We start from the raw sequence: 17,308 nt of genomic DNA, 5'->3' as shown, positions 1-17,308 counted from the left end.
TTGAGCCCAGGAGTTGGAGGTTGCTGTGAGCTGTAATGCCACGGCACTCTGCCCAGGGGGACAGCTTGAGGCTCTGTCTCAAAATAAATAAATAAATAAATAAAATAAAGTAAAATAAAATAGAACAATTGTAACAATATACTGTTACTATCATGAATAAAGTCTCAAAGTATCTTGTATTGAAGGCCTTAGCAACCTCAGCATTTTTTCTTTCTTTGCTAAGTTGAGAACTTTCCCCTTTTCACTTAAAAGAAGCTTCTTTCTGGCATATCTGAATTGCCATATCACTACTCTTGTGCTTTAGGATCATTATTAAGTGAAAAAAGCACTGACATCTTAATGGTCCGTCTGATAACTGAGATGGCTACTAAGTGATTCAGGGGTGTGGAGTGGAGACAGTGTGAATACACTGGACAAAAAGACAATTCACATCCTGGGGAGGATGGCAGGATGGCACACAATTTAAAACTTATGACTGTTTATTTCTGGAATTTTCCATTAAATATTTTTGAACCATAGGTAACCAAAAGCATGGCAGGTGAAACCATGGATGAAGGGGACTAATGAACATAGACCTGGAGGCTGGAATAGAGTTTGAGAGGAAGCAACCTGCCTTTAAAGCTTTACTTTGTGTGGAAAAAAGGCTGGGCGGGGTGGCTCACACCTGTAATCCTAGCACTCAGGGATGCAGAGGTGGGTGCACTGCTTGAGCTCATGAGTTGGAGACCATCCTGAAGAGTGAGACCCTGTCTCTAAAAATAACCAAGCATTGTGTTGAGCACCTATAGTCCCCGCTACTTAGGAGACTAAGGCAAGAGGATTGCTTGAGCCCAGGAGTTTGAGGTTGCTGTAAGCTATGATGACAGGCACTCTACTGAGGGTGACCAAGTGATACTATGTCTCAGGAAAAAAAAAAAAAAGAAAGAAAAAAAACCTCTTTCCTTAGGTGACCCTAGGCATAGGCCTTTTGTTGTTTCTGCAAAAAAGCACCAGCTACTTCTGAGTCCTCCCCGCCTGGGCCCCTCATAGAGGAGACACAGTTCTCTTCCCTGAGCACAGTTCTCCCCTTGGAGCACTTGAAGCAGGAAAAACAGCACTGAACATCCCTCCCTCACTCTGGCTGCAGCGCTGGGATTCTGGGCAAGGCCTAACCAGGAAGCCCAGAGAATGTTAGAATTTTGTGTTGTCAAAATGCTCGGCCACTTATGCCGTTCATCCCTTGCTCCTCACCCCAGAAGGAACCTGCACATCCCTCTCCTGCTATGTCTCCTTCTACCCTGCTCTGATGGTCATCCCCTTCTCCCCGGGGAAACCCCTCCCCACCCTTAGCTGTTACCTCCCACAGTAACTGGTACCTGGTTCTCCCAGAACTCAGCTTCCCCACAGTCCTCTCCCCACAGGCTGTTCACTTTCCCACATTCATCAGGGTTAGGGTGAGGGTCAGCAGCCTCCCTGCTTCCCAAGGCCATGTCCATAGTTTCCCCTCCCCCCCCCAGTCCATGCCCACCTTCCTCCTAGTAACTACCCTTATACATAGCCACCTCACCACCTGATGGCCACCATCCTAGGTGGTCTTCAGACTCTCTGTCCCTTGATCTCCAAAGACCTTCCCCTCTGCTCCATTTCAGCCACACCCTCCTATGGGCAGACCCTCTTCTTGACCCCAGAAACTCAGACATTGTACTGCCTTGTCATGATCTCCCACTGTCTCTGCCATTGATCCAGTGACTGACATTGTATAAGCACATCCTCCTCCCAGGGCCTCTCATCCACTCATTCCTCCACTTTCTCCCAGTCTCCCAGCCCCCTCCTGCCTCACATCTCTGCCTACTGAGCATGAATTGCAGGCTACCTCACTTTGTCCACTCCCTTGATCAGCACCTCAAATTCACCTTTGTCTTTTGAGTCCCAACTCTGGATGACTGCCCACAGCCTTTTTCTGAGCAGACTCCACAAGAGAGAAAAGCACCAAGCCTTGGAGGCCAGGGCCTCCAGATCAATGGCAATCCACTTTAAATGGTCCTCAACACTGCTGGCAACCTCTCTGTCCCCATCCCACCGTGCCCATCTGCAGGAGCAGACCACCTCCGACGTAACCCCAATCCTTCTAACTCATCCACACTTCCTGCTGTAGTCTCCCTACATGGACCTCTTCCCCCGTCCAGACACTTCAAACAGAAGCTAAACAAGCTCAAGTCTCTCACTGGAAAGACAAATACACCCTGTCTTAAATACCTCTTCCTTTAACAACTGCCCCTAATCTCCTCCATTCATGACGAGATGTCTACACTCCCCGCCTCCATTTCCCCACTCTATGCCCAGCTCTTACCTGGCTCCTGCCCCCACCACACTACACTTGTTATCTACAGGGGCACTGGTGAGCACCTGACACGCCTGACCCTCCTTCCCCAGGATATCGCTACCTCAGCTCCCTCTTCCCATGAGCCCTGAGGCTGGAGCTCTAGGATCTTGTCCCGACCTTCTGCACTCCATCAAACACTAATGCCTCACAAATCTACATGGCCAGACAGGTTCACTCAACAGCTTACTAGCTGCTGCCACTCTGATGCTGCAGACTACTCAGTATCAGCATAGTCAAAACCAAATTACTTTCTTTTTTTTTTGAGACAGAGCCTCAAGCTATCCCCCTGGGTAGAGTGCTGTGGCATCACAGCTCACAGCAACCTCCAACTCCTGGGCTCAAGCGAGTCTCCTGCCTCTGCCTCCCAAGTAGCTGGGACCACAGGCGCCCGCCACAACGCCCAGCTGTTTTTTGGTTGCAGCGGTCATTGTTGTTTGGCGGGTCCGGGCTGGGGATTCGAACCCGCCACCTTAGGTGTACGTGGCTGGCGCCTTAGCCGGTTGAGCTATAGGCGCCAAGCCCAAATTACTTTCTTGTGTACTCACTTCCCCTCTTCTCAGCAAATGACAACCCTAGCTATTCTGCCTCAGGCCAGACCTGGCCCCACTACAGAGTTAAAGATAAGTATCGGCTCAGTGCCTGTAGCTCAAGCAGCTAGGGCGCCAAGCACTTACACCACAGCTGGCCGGTTCGAATCCACCCTGGGCCTGCCAAACAACAATGACAACTACAACAAAAAAAGTAGCTGGGTGCTGTGGCGGGCTCCTGTAGTCCCAGCTACTTGGAAAGCTGAGGCAAGAGAATCGCTTAAGCCCAGGAGTTGGAGGTTGCTGTGAGCTGTGATGCCACGACACCCTACCGAGGGCGACAGCTTGAGGCTCTATCTCAAAAAAAAAATAATAATAAAAGAAAGAAGAAAATAAGTATTTATTGAATGAGTAAATGAATCTTGATTCCCCCCTCATTCTCCACGCCAATCATCAAGTCCTGTCACTTTACCTCCTACTACATCGCTCCAGTCCGTACCCTCTACTTCTTAAATTGAGGCTGGCTACCTCAACCTGGCCGGGATCTCACGCATCACAGGCCTCGTAGGCCGGCCCTGCTCTGCGACTCCCCCTATGCGTCGGAAGCTCCACGGCCCAGCACTAGCACGCGCTGGTGCTTTCTACACAAATGACGTGAGAAAAGGGAGTCATAGGCGAATGCGATCACCGTCAGCAGCCGCCCCGGCTCAGTGTACCACGCGGCCCGCGCACATGCCCAGCTGGCTCGCGCCTTCCGGCATCCGGGATCCGCAAGCCGCGCCCGAGCCCGGGCTGACGTGGCTGAGCCCCCTGCCCGACGTGGCTGAGCCGGCATCTCATGCTGCGCGACCGAGGGCCAATGGAAATAGTTTGTGCGGAGCCTTCTCCACGCGCTACACTCAGACGAGCCAATGGGCACACCCCACAGGGAGTCCCGCCCCCTGCCCACACGCCCTGCCTCTTTCCAGCCAATAGAAGAGGTCCACGTAACCTCACGGGGGCGGGGCGGCGGCAGAGGCGCGGGGCCCCAGGACTGCGAGCAGAACCGGGTTTCTTCCCACACCGGCGGGTCCAGGCCCAATCTACTAAGGATGGGGGCTCCGGGTGCCAGGCGATGCGTGGAGTTGCTGATGGGCGTCTACTTCCTCACCCATATTCCCATCACTGTGTTCTTGGACCTGCAGGCGGTGCTGCCACGCGAACTCTATCCGGACGAGGTGAGGGGCGCCGGTTCTGTCCCGGCGGGCAGTCGCGCCTTGGGGTCCCGCAGGGTCTCCCCCTCCCCCACCTCGCCCATCCGGGGTTCTAAGTTCTGCCTCCCCCCTCTCGGTCCTTGGGCGTCTCCCTCAGGCTTTTCCTTTATCTAGACCCTCTCCCAAGTTGCAGGGCAAACGCTTTGTTCACTTTAAAGTTATTTCTTTCTTGGGTATTTTTCAGACTCCCACAATTCCACCTCTGATGAATTGTCAGTGTTGAGGGGAAGTAGCCAGTGTCTGTAATCACGTGTTGGATTTGTTTTCAAGTTGTGTTTTTTGGGCGGCCTATAAAATACCAGTCTGATCCAAACAAAAAGTCAAGAGTAGAATTAGACCTATCTAAAGGTTTAGCACTTTGGTTGGCATTCACAGATCAGGATTCAGCAACTTCAAAAGCTGAGGAGTAAATTTAACGAGTTTTCAAATCAGCACATTTAATATTAGGTTCAAGTAAGAAGGATCCCCTGAGGCGAAGGAAAGATGAAAAGCATCGATTCCTCGTTGTTGGAGAGCACTTTCTGCCCTAAACTTTTCTTAAATGCGCCGCCTCCTACTTTTTTCCTTCTTCCATGCAATTTCTGTTCTCAGTTCTGTTTCTCCAACTTTCTGTAGAACTGTGGGCAAGACTGATTTGTCAACTTAAAGATTTGATTTTGCCTCTATTTCTCCTTAAATGCTTTTCCTCTGCAGGGCAAGGATTCTAACCTGAGGGTCATGAAGTCTCTTGAGTGTGTGCAAAAATAGATTGTGGCTTGGTTTTCTGGAAGGAGAGTCTCTGGCTTTTCCAAGGTCTCATCCTCCCAAAAAGTTTAGGAACCACTGCTCAGGAATGTTCCCCTACTCTTAAGTCTCCTTTTTATTTGCCTAGAACCAGGAATAACTGGGAAGACCTCTGAACTTTCCCTTGGTAAAATTGTAAGTGCTGTGTGGCAAGAACGTTGGATTCCAGTCTGGGGACTTGGTTCTTCCAAGAACTGGTTGGTGTCTTGGGCAATTCTGGGCTCTATGCTCCTAGAGCCTCAACTGTCAAGTAAGAGACTTGGGTCAAATTATAAGTTCACATATAGAAAGAGTATATCAGTTTGCCATTGGTGCTGTAATAAATTACCACAAATGTAGTGACTTAACACAGACTTGTTCTTTTACAGTTCTGGAGATTGGAAGTTTGAAATGAATCTTATGGGGCTAAAATCAAGGTGTCATCAGGCCTGGTTCCTTTTCAGGCTGGCTTCTAGGGGAGAATCTGCTTCTTGCCTCTTCAAGTTTCTGGTGACTATCAATGTTCCTTGGCTTGTAGCCGCTTCACTTCAGTCATCACATTACCACCTTCTCTTCTGTGGTCAGACTTCCTTCTGCCTCACTTTTATAAGGACACTTGTAATACATTCAGGGCCCACCAGATAACCCAAGAAAAGCTCCCTGTCTTAACATCTTAACTTATTCACATCTGCAAAGTCCCTTTTGCCAAATAAAGGAGGAATCACAGGTTACAGGAATTAGAACATGGATATCTTTGGAGGCAGTTATTCAGCCAACCCCAGGGCCAGATGGTGCACGTCTTTCTTTCTTTTTTTTTTTTTAGACAGAGACTCAAGCTGTCCCCCTGGGTAGAGTGCTGTGGCATCACAACTCACAGCAACCTCCAACTCCTGGGTTCAAGCTAGTCTCCTGCCTCTGCCTCCCAAGTAGCTGGGACCACAGGTGCCCGCCACAACACCTGGCTATTTTTTTTGGTTGCAGCCATCATTGTTTGGCGGGCCCTGGGCTGGATTCAAACCCCCCACCTTAGGTGTATATGGCTAGCACCTTAGCCACTTGAGCCACAGGTGCTGAGCCTGCATGTTCTTTCTAAAGAGGTAATTGCAGCTCTGCTGGCCATTGGTTGCCCTGAAAAAAAAGGAGAACCTAGTACAGTATTACCATATTGTGGTTTTTTAAACCTATGTAACAAAAAAACTTAGGCTCCCTGTTTATGATCTCTGGTGTTATGGGTACCTTAATACATGGTAATTAGCATGTAACTCCATACAGACCTTCCAGAAGTTGAGGTAGAGTCTCACTCTGTCACCCTGGGTAGAGTGCTGTCATGGCTTACAGCAACCTTAGTCTCTTGGGCTCAAATTATCCTCTTGCCTCAGCCTTCCAAGTAGCTGGGACTTTAGGCGCCCACCATAACACCCAGCTAGTTTTTCTATTTTTAATAGAGATGGGATCTTGCTCTTGGTCAGGCTGATCTCAAACTCTTGAGCTTAAGCAATCCACCCTCCTTGGCCTCCCAGAGTGCTAGGATTATAGGCATGAGCCAGGTCAGCCTTTGGTTTCTTTATTCTTTCTGAATGTGCCACTCTCCCCAAAGTCCCTGTCCACCACTTGCACAATGAAAAGGTGCCCAGTATCATAAAGACCCCATTTAGCCTTATGGCAGACTATACTCCCAGCTATTTGGGAGGCTGAGGCAAGAGGATCACTTAAGCCCAGGAGTTTGAGATTGCTGTGAACTATGACACGACAGGGTGACAGAATGAGACTCTGTCTCAAAAATAAAAATTAAAAAAAAGTAAAGACCCCCATTTAAATGTATAAATTTGATTCAGTAAAATTTTCTCAGCTTTGTTTTTCCAATGTTGACTTACTACGAAAAGCCCAAGGGCCAATGCAGGCAAGATCTGGCCACAAACTGTATGTGTGTGTTTCTGTCTCCTGATGTTTGAAGGCTTTAGCACAGGAGCATCCTGGCTTGGAAGGCATGTGCTTCTATTCTTAGCTCTTGGTGCTCTGAGGTAAGGAATGATGATTTTGTTGCTTCTCTATAGGGAAAATAACAATAAAAGCCTTAAGTTATTCTCAGATTCTCTTTGGAAAATGCCAGAACTTAACATCTGTTGTTTTTCCTCCCTAAATAGAAGGAATTTTTCCCTAGAACTAAAAAGCCTGTTTGAGATCACATAATGGTTGGGCAAAATTTGCGAATTAAAATTTTGTCATAATTTGAACCAAACTGAACTTGCAAAGCTATTATGAAACAATAAAATATGGTTTGGATTGTAACACAGGAAGGAGAGGAAGGGCCGCATTCTGTTATTTGCAGCTGGGTGACATCATGTCTGTTAATACAAGGAAAGATAGGTGAGCATCTGGTTCTGTCAACCTAACCTGTGCTGACACCATGGCACTATAGCCTAGGCAACAGTGAGACAATGTCTCAAAAAATATATATGTGTGTGTGTGTGTGTGTGTGTGTATAAAATCTCAAAAGCAAAAAGACTCTTACAGCAACAACATTTAGTCCAAGTTGCTCATTTTACAGATGAGGAAATAAAGCCCTAGAGAGGAACAGTTACTTAACCTTTATGAATATTTTTACCACATTACTGTCCTGGAAAGTGCTTAGGAGTAGACAAAGTGTATTGCCATAAATTTATGTTTCAAATCAAGTATAAATTAAAGATTGTTTGGTCAGTAAATTCAATAAATTAAAAATTGGTTATCTAGCCAGAGCCTTTCTGAAATATGCCAACAGAATGTTTGTTTCTGAATATTTGCTTAAAGCTTACTTGGAGTAGTGAGACCTCTATTTCACAATAGTGAGCCTTTATTTTTTGATTAAAGATTAACAGGAAAAATGTCCTTGGATTTTCTATTGTAAGATAAGAAGTTGCCTGCAGTTGCCTTTATTCATCATAATTATTTGGCTTTGAAGGCATGTATGTCAGCACAAGGCCACCTGCAGAAAGCTAAAAGTAACAGACTTTCAGTAGTTCACATATAGCTGAGAGCCCTAGGCTTTGGGGTCCTATAAAAGCACAAAAATGGGCAGCTTCAAACTCTGCCTTGGAGCCACATCAGCGTGGAGCTGCATCTTTTTATTTGACAGGGTAATTACAAGGGTGGGGCACACACTAAAACTGAGACTGCTAACTCCTTTGCATTGCCTAGAAGATATGTAGTTTGTGGTTTGGGACAGTTTTTTTTTTTTTTTTTTTAGAGACAGAGTCTCACTTTATCACCCTCAGTAGAGTGCTGTGGCATCACAGCTCACAGCAATCTCCAACCTCCAGCTCTTGAGCTTAGGCAATTGTCCTCCTCAGCCTCCTGAGTAGCTGGGACCACAGGCGCCCACCACAACGCTCAGCTATTTTTTGTTGCAAGGGCTGGGTTTGAACCTGCCACCCTCGGTATATGGGGCCTACGCCCCACTCACTGAGACAGGTGCTGCCCTTGGACAGAGTTTCTACTAATACCCTACTGGTCTCCTAAATGAAAAACAAATGAAAAAAGAATTAGGGGAGATAAGAATGATAAAGAACTTATTTGCAATACTGGCATTAATGTGTCCAAAACTTTATCTCCCCAGAGATTAGATTTACCTCCCTTTCCACCACCACCTACCTACTAAAAGAAAGGGGAATTTCGTTTCTGTCTTTGAGGGAATCTGGCCTTTGGTATATGGTGTATTTTATGAAAGGAACAATGTCAAGATGCTTTTCACATTTGTCTTTTCTTAAAAAAAAGAAAACAAAAAACAGGGGCAGCGCCTGTGGCTCAAAGGAGTAGGGCCACAGTAGGGCCAAAACCCCGGCCAAAAACTGCAAAAAAAAAAACAAAAAAAAACGATGCTGGGCGGTGCCTGTGGCTCAGTGAGTAGGGCGCTGGCCCCGTATACCAAGGGTGGTGGGTTCAAGCCCGGCCCTGGCCAAACTGCAACAACAACAAAAAATAGCCAGGTATTGTAGCAGGCGCCTGTAGTCCCAGCAGCTCGGGAGGCTGAAGCAGAAGAATCGCCTAAGCCCAGGAGAAAGTGAAACTCTGTCTCTTAAAAAAAAAAGATGCTGTTGGCAGAGATGTTTGTTCATTTAGTGAACATCCTGAGAGCCTACTAGTGCTAGGTATTGTTGGTTTTGGCAGTGGGCAACACATCTGGGTATGTGCTATCATGAAGCTCTGAACAAATGCTGAGTAGCACCAAGGAGAGTTCAGGAGAACTTCAGAGAAGGTAGCATTTGAGTTAGGGCTAAGTTTTTACTAAATGACCATTTCTAGCAAGCTGGGTGTGTCATCTGCCAAGGGGGCTAATTAATGACAGACTCGTCCAGTATATCTTCAGATGAGTTGGAGCTGAGCCTGTCCAGGCCAGGTGACTGTGATTCATCACCATCATTTTCTGTTTTCAGCTGAGAAACCTCCTGAAGTGGTATGCCAAGGAATTCAAAGATCCTCTGCTGCAGGCTCCCCCTGTGTGGTTTAAGTCTTTCTTGTTCTGCGAGCTCTTATTTCAGCTGCCTTTCTTTCCCATTGCAACATATGCCTTCTTTAAAGGTTGGTAAATGGTGGGAAGATCGTATTTTTGCTCAGAAATCAGGACCTAGAAATCTTTTGGGACATTATTTCCAAAGGAGAGGGGAGTGGTCCTACAGTTTGTATGAGGGTGCCCTAGGATCTGAAATGTGGCTAGGACAGTCTGTTGTTAGCTGAGCTGCATGGCTGCTCAGTTATCTGGAAATCTCTCTTATACCATGAAATGAAATGTGAGGCCACTTTAAGGATGTCTTTATTCCCTTTTTATTTTTCTCCCCTAGAATTAATTTATCATTGGCTTTTATTTTTCTGCTTGGATAATATACTGACTTATAAGCAGTACCATCCAGCTAATCCCTAAAGGGCTTAACTTCCCATTTATAAATTATCTTTTAGTCTTCTCATATAATTAATGCTTAAAAAGAAGGTGGCCATAGACTTGGAACCTAACTTAGCACAGCTGAAAATGCTTATTTCCCACTGGAGTTTCCCAGAGTCCCTGGATCTGCCACTTGATCTTTTCATCATTATGTAATTACTTCACAAACAGATGGTATGGGGCAGGGATTTGCCCTCCCCTTGCATGTTGGGCCAAACAGGTCTAACTGGTAATGGCAGTTTTGCTGCCCTTGAGTTTTTCTAAGTTATAATCCAGCCCCTACCTTAGGTTCTTTGGCAGTCAGTTAGCTGGGGTCCCAGCTATCACCTAAGTTTGCACGTTGAGCAGTGTAGATTCTAATTTTCCATTTATCCTGAGGTTCCACTTGCTGAAGGGGGCAGAATGATTTGACTAAGGGGAGAGGGCAAGCAGAGACAGGGTAGACAATGTCATGGACATCCTTTGAGTCACGAGCAGACCTCTAACCTTTACCTTTCTGTTTTCCTCTAACTTCTTTAGGAAGCTGCAAGTGGATCCGAACCCCTGCAATCATCTACTCTGTTCACACCATGACAACTTTAGTTCCGATTCTCTTCACCCTTTTATTTGAGAATTTCTCCAAAGCCAGTGGTTTCAAAGGACCTGAGACTTTGCATGAACGATTGACCCTTGTGACTGTCTATGTCCCTTACTTACTCATCCCTTTCATACTTCTGCTTTTCATGTTGCGGAGCCCCTACTACAAGTTTGAAAAAAGAAAAAAGAAATGAAGAAAACAACCACTGGCCCAGGGAAGAGAAACCCATGGGCAGGTGCCTGCTGGACTCAGTACAAGGAAACCTGCTCCAAATCCATGTCTTCAGCAGCATTTGAAACATACAGGCAGCAGTACACAAGAGCAAGACGGTGGCAGAAGCCACATCAAACCCTTACCCCTCAAGGGCACTGGGATGAAAAGACTGATCAGCTGGAGGTGGGCAGAAGGTGTGGGCTAGGTTTTAGGGAAGTGGTGCCAGATACCTCACTATGTGCCTCAGTTCCACTGCAGGACTGCTAAAACCAGGGCCAGGCCAGAAACTGGCCTACTTGACAAGCTCTTGAGTCATTTGACCCTTAACATTTTTGGCTAACCCCTTAGAATCACGATTCTCTGTAGCATATCACCAATCAGCAAAATGAACAGTGGGATGGTTGAGGCCATTTTAAAATTTGAAGTTATATCACTTTAATGTTCATTAAAAATTCTATCATGTTTTCTTAGCCCCACCTCTACCCCTGTGGGGGGAAAAACTATGCAAAAAAAGTTTTAAACTGTTTTCCTGAAGGTTCAGTCCCAGCATGAACCCAGTTGAAAATGGTTAAACCAGAAAGTATTTTTTCCTGTCTTAAAACAGATCAACCCAGAAGAGATTTTTTTTTTTAAGTCATCCTGTATCCAAATCTTAAGTCTTTTATTTTTAGAGACCAACTGACACAGGTCCTTTGCTCTGAAGTCTGACATCTCAAACCTGATCCTTACTGGATAACTTCATCTGACTATTCATCTTGTTCTCAGGAGAAAGAAGGTGGGGTGACAGCTGGGCATGATGTACCCCCTGTATGTATATCTTCACATTAGTGCTTTGTATTCCATTAGCTTTATTTAAATCTGTACTCAAGGCCAACACAAAAGATGGCAGACGACAGGTCCCAGTCAGTTCCCTGCTTTTGCCCAATTTGCTCACAGGCTGTATTGGTCTGATTGTTGGTGATACCGTCTGACTTGTGTGTGTCTGGTCTAAATAAAAGCTGCTGACCACTGCCTGGTTTCCTTTGTGGACAGGAGGGTAAAGAATTCAGGGTTCTTTCACAAGGGGTTAAACACACTTGAAAGATAAAAGGAGAAAAGGTAGAACCATTTGGAAAAGTTTATTGCTTTTTCTTCCAAAGCTTTGTTTACAAAAAAGGATCAAAGCTTACAAACTGTTCAGTTCAGACTAAGAATGCAAGAAGACCCTACTATGTGGCCACAGGTGGCAGCTGTGCACTGAGGCTTACAGTGAGCCCCCCGCCTTGCAGTGCTGCCTTCAGAGGGCTGCGCTCCTCACACACTGACGTACTTAGATTGTTAGTCAAGTCGCTGGAATAGTAGAGGTTTTTTGGTTTGGGCCTTTTTTGCCTTCCTACTATAAAAGTGAAATTTTCAGTTCATTTCTGAAAAATAAATTGGTCAATAAATTCATTTTGTTCTGCTTCTACTTTACACAAAGCTTCATATTCAACCCGATACCTGAAAAACAAAATTGTTAGAAGCCCTGAAAAAGATGAAATAAACCAGAGTCTTAATTCTAGAGAAGAAAATAGAGATTTAAATGATTTCAAGAAATGGTGTGAGTTCAGAATGAAGAAAAGAGAAGATTGTGAAAGGCAAAGCCCTACCCAGGGCACCCATTAGAAATCTCCAGCCCTCGGAAAGTTGTCTTTCAAAGAGCCAGCCACCTTGTGGACCCTCGCTACCTCAGCTTTCATGCTTAAGCTACTATTAGGTTGGTTGAAGGAAGGAACATTTAAAAGGAAGAGATTTTCTACTTCCTTTCCTTCAAATGTACTTTTATTTTAAAAATCTTCAGGATGACAAGTGAGATGCTAATCCTGGGAAAACGAATAAGAATGAGAAGTGATCATTTTAGAAGGAAAAGTAGAATTTCAGTTGAGTAAAGAACTTGGTTTTCATCAAGACTTCTTACCTTTCTAGCTGCATCTTCTTTTCTGCTATGAGTGCTTGAAGTTGCTGTTGTTGGGCTTCTCTCTGCTTTGCTATAGATTTGAGCAGGTTCCTAGCACCGATGGCCTAGGAAACAGGATGGCCAAAGGAGGTCAAGGCTTCATTAAAAACATCCACACATTAAGTCTTCAAAGTAGGGAGGTGCTGTTTGGGAGCTAGATCGGTGCACAGAGCAGAAAAGAATGTGGAGCCCCAAAGCTTTGAGAGTAAGATTTATCTACTGATCCCAAAGTGCCTGATAGGAGTATGACAACGAGTCTGGAGTATTCCCAGAGCTAGGCACACAGGTACTCAAGTGACTCATCTGGTGGTACCATTTGCTTTGTGCTCTTCACCAAGTCATCTATTCTATGCAAACCTTCAATTCTTCATTTATAAGACAAGGATAAAACCATCTATCTCAGTGCTGATGTGAAAATGAAATAATGACAAAGTATACTGGCATATAATTTCAATAGATTAAACTATGCTAAAAGTTATTAAAATCTCGTTTTAACTAAATAAAAGAACCCAGATACCCACCCACCTCACAAAACAAATCAAGAGGACAGAAAGATGAGAGAGGCCAGTGAACCAGAGTCTCAGGCTAAAATACAGAGGGCATGCTGCTCTTACCTTCATCTTCTCGTTTTCTGCTGCTTTTGCAAGTTGGTCAACAAGCTCAATTAAACCACCGACTATTTTCTGAAACTGGCCAATTTCTTTTAGGGAGAAAAAAATGAGATGTTTTATTTTCTCAGCATCAGCACTCCCTAAGGAAATGAGAATGCAGAGCAAACTGCCCCCTTCTAATTTGTGTCAAAACAGTTGGGTAAGGCCAGGCACGATGGCTCACACCTGTAATCTTAGCACTCTGGGAGACAAAGGAGGGTGCATTGCTTGAACCCATGATTTTGAGACCAGCCTGAGCAAGAACAAGACCCCATCTCTCCTGATAACAGAAAAACTAGTAGGGCATTGTGGCAGGTGCCTGTAGTCCCAGCTACTTGGGAAGCTAAGACAAGAGGATTGCTTAAGCCCAAAAGTTTGAGGCTGCTATGAGCTGTGACATCACCGCACACTACCAAGGGAACAACAGGCCGGGTGCAGTGGCTCACACCTAGCACTCTGAGAGGCCAAGGCAGGTGGACTGCTTGAGCTCACGAGTTCAAAACCAGCCTGAGCAAGAGCAAGACATCATCTCTACTAAAAACTAGAAAAACTGAGGCAAGAGGGTTGCTTGAGCCCAAGAGTAGGAAGGTTGCTGTGAGTTAGATGACACCATGGCACTCTACCCAGGGCAACAGCTTGAGATGCTGTCTCAAAAAACAGAAAAGAAAAAGAAGAAACAGTTTGGTGTCAAGACAGAGCATCTGTGGCATCTGTGGTCCCAGGTACTGAGACACCTGAGGCAAGAGGATTGCTTGAGCCCAGAAGTTTCAGGCTGCAATGAGCTGTGATGACACCACTACATTCCAGCCTGGGCAACAGAGCAAGACCTTATCACCAAAAGAACCAAGACAAAACACAGTTTGGTACTTGCTGGCCTAAGTCTCCCATCCTCTGTCTGAACTTAGAGTAGAGTGCCCAGCTGGAACAAGGCACACCTGGGCCTTGCATCCCCATTGAGTTAGCCAACTGCTGTTACTTCAGGGTATGAAGGCACCAGGCCCTTAGTAGGTCCATCTTCAGGATGGGCCCAGGAGTGAGAGGAAGAGCAGCTGTTCACAAAAGGACCACCCAGGGCATGAGTGTGGCTGCTGGACTAGCCACAGATTTAACACAGATTTCACTTAATGATGGAGGTGGGGACTCTCCATCAGTAACCACAATGAATAAAGAGCTCACAGAATTTAAGTGCTTAATCTCCCATTCACTTTTTTCAGCGTCCTCAATGTGATAGAACCCCATTTTACTGAAGGGAGACTAAGGCCAGAGAGGTGGCACAGCATGTACACAGCAATCACAGAAGACTAGTGACAGAACCCTCGATACTTTTTACCAGTCAAGCTCTCTCCACAGCCTAGAGAGGCCCCAGAAGGCTCAGAAATCCCTTGATCTGACTAGATCTGGCTTTGTACCCACTGGCACTGGCTTGGCTACTGAGGTAGAAGGCTTCTTAGAGATTTCAAGCAATAGATGACTTCATTAAGTCTTTTGAACTGCCTGTAGAAACTTCAGTTATCACCTCTAACTCCAAATGGAGAACCTATCACTGAGAAGACTATTTCTCATAATTCTACTTCCTACCTCCAAGCCATGGTTCTACGCCTGTGAAGTTTAAGATTTCTCATGGAAAAAATCAAAGATGGCATATGTAAAAACACCACCACTACCCCCAAATCCCAGTGTTTGGTTTGACTCTGTGTAGGACTAAGTGACAATATAATAAGGGTCAGGCCCACAAAGTGGGTGGCACATAGAAGGGATTCATAGAGACCAGGTTCAACCTGCAGGGACCCAGCAGCTCCATTCCGGCAGTTGCAGTGATGGCGGGGTACAGCTTAAACAGTGGCTGCCTGAGTGATACTCACTGTCCACAAAGTCCTTGCACTCTTCCTTGAGCTCTATGGTCTGCTGGGTAACCTCTGGATCCAACACCCGAAGCTTATTCAGCTCATCAAAATGCAGCCCTGCTTCACCCAGGATGTCCTTAGCCATAGCTGCAAAGAAACCAGCCCCAATCCCTTATCACTTTGCAGCCACCCAAGGCAACACCTTCATCCAGCCCTGCCCCACTACTGCCCCTGGACACCAGTCCCCAAACCCCAACGTTCCAAAGCTCCCCTTCCCTCTGCCTCCACCTCTCTGAGCCTCACCTGTTTCCCTTGAGTTCACTAGAGAAGTTCTGCTCTGAAGGGGTGACAGTGGCAGTCAGGAGGAGATGTGTCATAGGAGCAAGGGTCAGGAAAGAATAAAGTCCAGCTGCTTGTCACAGGCATTGTTCATTCAACACACATTCTTGAGTGCCTACTACATGCCAACACTGCTAGATGCTGAGGGTACAAAGACGAATGCAACATGGTGCCCGCCCTGGAGGAGACCATGGAGGAAGATACATATGTAAACTGAAAAATTATGCTGTGTTAAGTGCTTGCTCAGAAATATCACTAAATAGCTAGTAGAGGATGGAATAGTTAACTTGGGGTGAGGGAGTGAAATCTGAACTAAGTTGTGAGCCAGAAGCATGTTTGTATATCCTGTTACATACCCAAAAAGACATGAAAGGCTTTTTTTGTTTTTTGAGACAAGAGTCTCTAAATCTGTCACCCCAACTAGAGTGCAGTGGCATCATCATAGCTCACTGCAACCTCAAACTCCTGGGCTCAAGTGATCCTCCTGCCTCAGCCTCCTAAATAGCTAAGACAGGTGTGCACTACCATGCCTGGCTAATTTTTCTATTTTTAGTAGAGACAGGGTCTTGCTTTTGCTCAGGCCAGTCTTAAACTCCTGAGCTCAGGCATCTACCCACCTCGGCCTCCCAGAAAGTTAGGATTATAGGAGTGAGCCACTACACTCAGCCAAAAAAGATTTTCAAACACATGTACTAGAACAACACAGAAAGTAGAATGAGTCAATTAAAAATCAGGGTTAAACACAGAAGCCAGGAGTAAGAACATTACCAGAAATGAACACTTGTCTGAATTGGGAAGTGAAGTTGGGTCAGTCCCTTACTGGCAAAAAACACAGAAAGGTATAAAAGGTATACCTTGTAAAGGTATACAAAGGTTCTTTGTATCGTCAAAGAACATACAAAGTAAGGAGCCACAGAAATCATTCCAAGTAGAGAAAGCAGCACAGACAAGGGCTGGAGTCACTGAAACAAAAAACACAGAAAGGTATAAAAGGTATAAAGGTATACAAAGGTTCTTTGTATCGTCAAGAACATACCAAGTAAGGAGCCATAGAAATCATTCCAAGTAGAGAAGGCAGCACAGACAAGGGCTGGAGTCACTGAAAGGGCCTATCCTGACTAAGGAAGGAAAGGAAAGAAGATGGGCTGGAGCCAGATCAGGAAGACCCTGTGTACCAAGCTAAGGAGGTTAGATTTTTTTCTTTTCTGTAAGCAAAAGAGAATCAATAGATCTTCTCCCACTCCAGTCTACCCTACACTCCTGGTCCAAAGGACACCTCACTTCCTAGATGCAAATACCGAAAATACCCTCATTCTGAATAAAGAACATAACAAAAAATTAAAAACAGAATTCGTGGCCAGCTGCAGTGGCCTGTAATCCTAGTGCACTATGTGACTGAGGCAGGAGGATCATGCGAGGTCACTAGTTCGAGACCAACTCAAGCCAGAGCAACACCCTGACTCTACAAAAAATAGAAAAATTAGCCATGTGTGGTGGCATGCATTTGTAGTCCCAGCTACTTGGGAAGGGGAATCAAGAGAACTGCTTGAGCCCACGAGTTTGACATACGGTGAGCTATGATCAGGCCCTGTCTCTTTAAAAAAACAAAAAAGGGCTGCACCTGTGTCTCAGTGGGTAGGGAGCTGGCCCCATATACCCAGGGTGGCAGGTTTGAACCCAGCCCTGACCAGCTAAAACAGCAGTGGCAACTGCAACAAAAAATAGCTGGGGGCTCAGTGCCTGTGGCTCAAGTGGCTAAGGTGCCAGCCACATACACCTAAGGTGGCGGGTTCAAATCCAGCCCGGGCCCGCCAAACAACAATGATGGCTGCAACCAAAAAATAGCCAGGTGTAGTGGCAGGCGCCTGTGGTCCCAGCTACTTGGGAGGCT

The 17,308-nt window shown here is 45.8% G+C and overlaps 2 protein-coding genes across 4 annotated transcripts in view; one reads left to right on the top strand and one right to left on the bottom strand.

Annotated features, from left to right (window-relative positions):
- Positions 1-3,922: 3,922 nt before the first annotated feature.
- On the top strand, positions 3,923-10,815 carry TMEM97 (transmembrane protein 97). The gene is made up of 3 exons (XM_012809770.2): positions 3,923-4,106; positions 9,317-9,461; positions 10,339-10,815. Exons 1-3 carry the CDS (start codon positions 3,981-3,983, stop codon positions 10,587-10,589), a joined length of 522 nt encoding a protein of 173 aa, XP_012665224.1. The 5' UTR covers positions 3,923-3,980; the 3' UTR covers positions 10,590-10,815.
- An 893-nt stretch (positions 10,816-11,708) lies between these two features.
- The window catches only part of IFT20 (intraflagellar transport 20), a 9,735-nt gene continuing 4,135 nt past the window's right edge, over positions 11,709-17,308 (bottom strand). Inside the window, exons 2-6 of one of the 3 annotated variants that reach the window (XM_012809772.2) lie at positions 15,382-15,595; positions 15,097-15,225; positions 13,199-13,284; positions 12,546-12,649; positions 11,709-12,088 (exon numbers count right to left, since the gene is read on the bottom strand). In XM_012809772.2, coding sequence (XP_012665226.1) covers positions 12,007-12,088; positions 12,546-12,649; positions 13,199-13,284; positions 15,097-15,223 — 399 coding nt within the window. In that variant the 5' untranslated portion in view covers positions 15,224-15,225; positions 15,382-15,595 and the 3' untranslated portion in view covers positions 11,709-12,006. Of the gene's footprint in view, positions 12,089-12,545; positions 12,650-13,198; positions 13,285-15,096; positions 15,226-15,381; positions 15,599-17,308 lie in introns of those variants that run through there. The other 2 variants (XM_012809771.2, XM_012809773.2) reach the window with 2 other exon arrangements.

This window comes from Otolemur garnettii, unplaced genomic scaffold (assembly GCF_000181295.1).
Source record: "Otolemur garnettii isolate 467f Iridium unplaced genomic scaffold, OtoGar3 scaffold00112, whole genome shotgun sequence".
Lineage (NCBI taxonomy): Eukaryota > Metazoa > Chordata > Mammalia > Primates > Galagidae > Otolemur > Otolemur garnettii.
The sequence above is the reverse complement of the archived record's forward strand: the minus strand, read 5'-3'. Positions and strand labels throughout refer to the sequence as shown.